Genomic DNA, 6,834 nt, shown 5'->3' on the forward strand with positions numbered 1-6,834 from the left:
TAAGATCCCCTTACCGGTCGTCTTCTTAAAAAAAAAAAAACAGTTAATAGATATTAAAATCAAAGCTTGAATAAAGCTTTAGTCTCATCTATCATCTTTATAAAGAACAATGAAGTTTTGGGGCAGAAAAGCTACATATCATCAGTCTCAGAATATCTTGCCATTGTCAGGGAATGGCCTTTCCAGTGATTTATGATGAAACCAATCAATTGCTTCAGTCATGAGAAAGTTTTACTCAACCCTGTACAGTTCCACATTATGGTTTTGTAGTTTTGACTCTTGTTCTAGTCATTACGACAATTGGTATTTCTTTTTGTAGCTGTTTGTTTTATTTTAAATTTATTTTTTGGCCTCTCATTCAAAGCTGAGACAAACACAGTGTGGTATGACTGGATGAGGCCCTCTCATGCACAGCTTCACTCTGAGTACATGCAGCATCTCACTGAGGCCAAAACCAGGAGCAAGAACAAGGTGCGGAGTGTCCGGCAGTTGGTACAGCGCCTCCGGCTGATCAAATCTCCTGCAGAAATTGAACGAATGCAGATTGCTGGGAAACTGACATCACAGGTATGGTTCCTGTTAAATTTTTAACAAATTAAAAAGCTATAAGTTCTTAGGGTTCAGTAGGCACCTTGAGTTCATATACCCAATATAGTAATCTCACAGGCAGATAGGAACATCTAGCTTCTACTTCAGTATGTTTAGTAAACATATCTAGAGATCTGCTTCATACCTTGCAAGACAAAGTAAATCTATCTTCTTTTAACATTTATCTTTTACCTATCAATCTTAGTTGTTTCTCCTCGGAACAACAGAAATTAATTAATTCTATTTTCTTTCCTTATGATAACTACACTAATAGTGGCAGTTAAACAAACTGCTAAATTGCTAAAGAAGACACATAGTTAAATTGCTGAAGAAGACACATAGTACCCAAAATGACAATGCTTACAGTTTTATTAAAGGAAAAGGGTACAAAGTAACAACAGCATTAAAGTAAGGATATGTATCACAACCAACAGCTTTCTCCCCAGCAAGGGGTCCAGAGAAGCTAGGTGTAGGCTCCTATTGTTCTCACCTAGGTAAGTGCCAGGCAGGATGCATTTTCTCTCACAGGAACCACCAATGCTGTCAGTGTTCTTGGACTGCCATAACAAAATGCCACAGACTGCATGCCTCAAACAACAGAAATTTATTTTCTCGTACTTTGCAGACGAAGTCTGTGATCAGGCTGCCAGTATGGTCAGTTTCTGGTGAAGGCTTTCTTCCTGGCTTAGAGACAGCCGCTTTCTTGCTGTGTCCTTACATGCAGGGAGGGAGGACCTTATAAGGCCACAGCCTTATCAGATTAGGGCCCCATCCTATGACCTCATTTAACCTTAATTACCTCCTGAAGACCCTATCTTCAGATACAGTTACGTGGTGTTTAGTACTTCAACATACGAATTTGAGGGAGACACAATTCAGACCATAGCACATGCACAGAATACCCGAAGGTGGAATCTCAGCTAGGGATTTTTTTTTTTCTTTTTTTTGGTCATATAGTCATATTCTTGCTATGTGACAATAAAGCCCTACAGAGGTCTCGCAGACACTGAGTATACACCGTAAATCTCACTATTATCAGTACAGACAAACTGATACAAACTTCCCTTAATCTCCTTAATTTAAAAAAAAAAAAATTTATTGTGGTGAAATATGCAAAACAAAATACACCATTTTAACCATTTTTAAATGTACAGTTCAATGACATGTAGTACATTCACACTGTTGTGTAACCATCACCACCATATCTCTCCAGAACTTTATCATCCCATTTCTCATTAAACAGTAACTCCCCATTCTCTCCTCCACCCAGCCCCTGGGTACCATGGTTCTACTTTCTGTCTCTATAAACTTGAGTACTCTAGGTATTTTGTATAAGTGGAATCATACAATATTTGTCCTTTTGTATCTGGCTTATTTCACTTAACATGATGTCTGAAAGGTTTATCCATTTCATAGCATGTATCAGAATTTTGTTCCTTTTTAAGGCTGAATAATATTCCATTGCATGTGTATTAGTTTTTGTGGCTTATAACAAAATACCTGGAACCGGCTGATTTATAAAGAAAACAAAATTTATTGCTTACAGTTCCAGAGGCTAGCAAGACCAAAGGCCAGGGAACACATCTGGTGAAGCTTTCTTTGATGGTGGTTTCAGTGACGGCAGAGTATCACATTGTGAAAATGACAGAGCAGAGAGAGCTTAACCTCATTCACTCTCCTTTTAAAGCCCTACAAACCACACCCATGACTACCATTTTTAATCCACCACTACTGCATGGTCCCACAATCCAATCACCTCTTCAAGGCCCCACCTTTCAGTTACCATAATAGAATTTCCCACCCTCTAAACAGTCACAGTGGGGGCCAAGTTTCTAATACATAAAACTTTGGGGACACAGTTGAAGCTTCAATGAGTTTGGGGGGAACATTCAGTCCACTACAGCATCTTTATGCGTTCATCCATTATTGGACATTTGGGTTGACAACAATTATAGTCAGCCCTCAGGGCATTGTAGTATCCACAGGGCATTGGTTCCAGGGCCTCTCATGAATACCAGAATCATTGATGTTCAAGTCCCTTATGTAAAACGTCATAGTATTTGCATATAATCTACAAACGTCTTCCCATATACTTTAAATAATCTCTAGATTACATATAATATCTAATACAGTGTAATTCAAGTCCCTTATGTAAAACGTCATAGTATTTGCATATAATCTATAAACGTCTTCCCATATACTTTAAATAATCTCTAGATTACATATAATATCTAATACAGTGTAAATACTATAAATACTATGTAAATAGTTGTTATACTATATTGTGTTATATTTATAAATATATTGTTATATACTACAATATACTATATCATTTTATATTTAATATAATATTATTATTTTTGATCGTTTTGTTTTGGGGGAGGGGAACCCATGACCTTGGTATTATAAAGCTGTGCTATATAACCAGCTGAGCTAACTGGTCAGCCCTATTGTTTCTTTTTCCTGAATATTCTCGATCTGTGGTTGGTTGAATCCATGGATGCAGAACCCATGGATATGGAGGGCTGACTGCACTTGCTTTATAGTATCATATAATCAGATAGATAATCAAAATGTACACACAGAATCCAAACATTTAAAATAACCATTGAGAGAACAGAACTGAGGCCAACAGAGATGGGAAAAGGGGAGGTGGAAGAGGGGTCAATGAGAAATTGGTAAAGGGCCACAAAAAATTATTACAATGTGTAAGGTTGAATATTCTAATTATCCTAGTTTGAGTATCACATATTGCACACAGGGTATTGATATTCAATACTGTACCCCACAGATATGTACAATCAATTATGTTTCAGTAAAAAAGTAAATAAAATAACCAGTGGAGGATTGGTATTGATTTAAAAAGACAACCTAACCGTCCAGTTATACTTGCTCATGTTTTTGTACTAACTGTACAATTTTTTTGCCTCCCTTTTGCACTTTGTGGTATATACTGGCTGAGTTACTAAGAACCATAATTATCTATCTTTAATTAAATCTAAATATTCATCAAGTTGGTTCTCCTCCATAGCGATAACATCCTGAGAGGGCTTTAATTCAGTCTCTCAGTATATTTGATCATTATCATCAATATCATCCTAAAATTTATGAACTTCTAAAGTATTAATTTTATGTATGACTCCCATATTATATCATATAGCAGTACCATTGCAGGCATGATATAAGTCAGACAAAATCATGGTATAATTATTTTGTCCCTCCTAAAACAATCTACCTTTTTTCATATACTATATATTATTTCTCATAGGAGTGTAGATCAGAGGCCATATCTCCGGTATTTCAGGATTCAAAACATCTTGAAAACAGCCAGATTCCTTCTCTCAGTTTACGTGGTTCTCAGTGAGAAGAGTCCTGCAAAGAGTCCTCATTTATCTACCACAGGAAACACTCTAACATGTTTAAAACTTGTCCAGTACCCACAAACTGCACTACAGGAAAAGAATGGTTAGCACCAGTTGCAGAGTTGAAGCTCTTAAAGAACACCTCAATAGGTTGCATCCCTTAAGTTAAAATTTCCATGCACTGGAAGGTTCATCAGTCTCCCATACATGTGTACTGTGGGTTTGTACAGTGAGAATCCCTGGTCATTGTGCTTGGGATACCTTGGACTCCATTTGAATTAATATAGCTTATATAATGCAGCCGTGTTAGCATTCAAGCTTATTCCCATTGTTGGTTTGGTTTGGACTTGTTGTCTTAGTATATGCTCTGTACTGTCATTTCAACAGCTTGCCATTTTTGTCCTTACTCCTGGAATAGGACGCCTTCAGTGCACCAACGAATGCAGTCTCTAATTCAGCCCCATTGACTAACTTGTTCTTAACTTCTTCCATAAGGATTTTACCTTCTGCTGGACTCTGAACATCTGTTTTCTATGTAGAATTGCCTTCAATTCTGAACTACTACCTCTGAAGTGCAAGTGCCTGGCATTCTTGGACAGTTGATTAAAAGGAGAAATCCTAGTTTAGGGGAAGGCTACTTGGTCATGAATCAGATGAATCTCTCATGGATCCCCTAGTAGCATGCTTCATATAGTCCATTTCTATTTTATGATGGAACTTCTTTGGACATTGTTCTTCTTCTTGGAATGCATTTCTTTTTGCCTGTTTGTTTTCATACTTCTGATTTCTTTTTTTGGAATGCATTTCTGATATCACCTATAATATGATATGCATTCGAGGTCTTAATGTAATCTTATAAGTCTTTTAGTTATAGAAGTTGTCTCAGTAAATGCTCAATAACAAGTCAGTTACTGTCTTTCAAAAGATATACAGTGGAAAGCAGAATCCAATAATGTCTTAGCCCAAAAGCACAGAGGTTATCATAGAACAGCAATTATAGCTTTTACTGGACACTCCAGTTGGCATGAGTGTGGGTGGCTGACACTTCTAATATCACTTCAGAATTAGAATCATATGGTCCTAATGTAATAGCTTGGGCCACAGCGTTTGCAGTTCTAAGAAGTCTTGGTGTTCAGGCCCCTAATCATGTAAGGTCTTTTTCATGAAATTGAATTGGGGCCAAAAATATCTTTACGTGAGGTAGTATATGATTTCTCTAAAAGCCAAATGGCCCCCTAAGTGTTGAGCTTCTTGTTCAGTCTCAGAGGCAGGGAGTGACAACAATTTATTCCAAGCAGTATGTGGTAAGTCGCAGATTGCTTCAACACCTGTAATTCCCCCAAATTGTATGTATGATCTTTGTATGGCCCTGGATATTTAGCAAGGTTAATCAATCATTCCCAATTATTCATATGATTTATGACCTTAGTAAAGTCACTTTTAGCTTAATCCACAGATTCAGATGATGATTATAATGCTGCCATCAATATATTGGATTTCTAGTTTTTAAAACTGTACCTGGGATTTGTTTTAATCAGGTATAAGAAGACAAGCAGACACAAAAATAACTTATAAAGGAAAGTTTTTATACTCACAGACCCCTAGAAACAGGAGCCTCAGCACACTAAGCAAGGCCACACAGGGAAGTGCTGGGGTTGGTCAGGAGGCAGAAGGAGCAAGTGGAAAGCATGGGAAGGAGCGGTTAGAATGGGTAAGACAGGGTAAACAAGCTGAGCATGTTTAGGATTGGATAGTGTGAATAATTTCAGGCTTGCTCTGGGCTGCCAGTATGGTCCCTAGTTGTCTGTAACTGGCCCTGGGGTGGTTTAGGGTAGGGGGATATAGTGTACTGACCTGCAGGAGCCTGATACAAGGAGGCTGGTGAGGGGTATGGATTTGGGACTTGTTGGTTTGCATGTTAAAGGTGTGCTTATAAGCAAGTTGTTTGCTATCTCTAGGAATTAGAATTAACCTACCCTGGGAATTGCTAACCCTGAGAAGAGCAGTCTCTCTAGGTCAGTGAGGCCCCAGATGCCAGAGCGTCAAAAATACAGAAGATAGGGCCGGCTCCGTAGCTCACTCGGGAGAGTGCGGCGCTGGGAGTGCCGAGGCCCTGGGTTCAGATCATATATAGGGATGGCTGGTGCGCTCACTGGCTGAGTGTGGTGCGGACCACACTGTGCCGAGGGTTGCGATCCCTTTACCAGTCAAAAAAAAAAAAGGAAAAAAAATACAAAAGATAAGAAAATATAGGCTGGCCAATTAGCTCAGCTGGTTAGATCATTGTGCTGATAACACCAAGGTCCAGGGTTCGAGCCCTATACCAGCCAGCCACCAAAAAAAAAGAGAGAAAAAGAAAATATAGTTAATATACCACTTGTACTAGATTTAGGTCTCACCTCACCAGGTTGTTAAAATACACAGGAGAGTGATGTTGAGCATTTTTTCATATGACTGTTGGCCATTTGTATATCTTCCTTAGAGAAATGCCTGCTTAGCTCTTTTGCCCATTTTTTAATTGGGTTGCTTGTTTTTTTATTGTAAAGTTGTTTGAGTTCCTTATATATTCTGGATATTAGTCCTTTGTCGGATGTGTATTTTGCAAATATTTTCTCCCACTCTGTTGGTTGTCTTTTAGCTCTGTTAATTGTTTCCTTTGCTGTGCAGAAGCTTTTTAGTTTGATATAATCCCATTTGTTTATTTTTCCTTTGGTTGCCCGTGCTTTTGGGGACATATTCATGATTTTTTATTGTGGTAAAACATACATGCCCCTTGCTTTTGGGGTCATATTCATGAAATCTGTGCCCAGCCCTATTTGCTGAAGGGTTTCTCCTATATTTTCTTTAATAAGTTTTATTGTTTCTGGGTGTATATTTAAATCCT

At 38.1% G+C, this 6,834-nt stretch overlaps 1 protein-coding gene across 1 annotated transcript in view; it reads left to right on the top strand.

Annotated features, from left to right (window-relative positions):
• The window catches only part of XPNPEP3 (X-prolyl aminopeptidase (aminopeptidase P) 3, putative), a 69,987-nt gene that overhangs the window by 37,178 nt on the left and 25,975 nt on the right, over nt 1-6,834 (top strand). The window contains exon 4 of the mRNA XM_008566689.1: nt 365-567. Within this exon, the coding sequence (XP_008564911.1) occupies nt 365-567 (203 nt within the window). The remainder of the gene's footprint in view (nt 1-364; nt 568-6,834) is intronic.

The sequence above is a fragment of the Galeopterus variegatus genome, unplaced genomic scaffold, assembly GCF_000696425.1.
Source record: "Galeopterus variegatus unplaced genomic scaffold, G_variegatus-3.0.2 Scaffold262, whole genome shotgun sequence".
Classification (NCBI taxonomy): domain Eukaryota; kingdom Metazoa; phylum Chordata; class Mammalia; order Dermoptera; family Cynocephalidae; genus Galeopterus; species Galeopterus variegatus.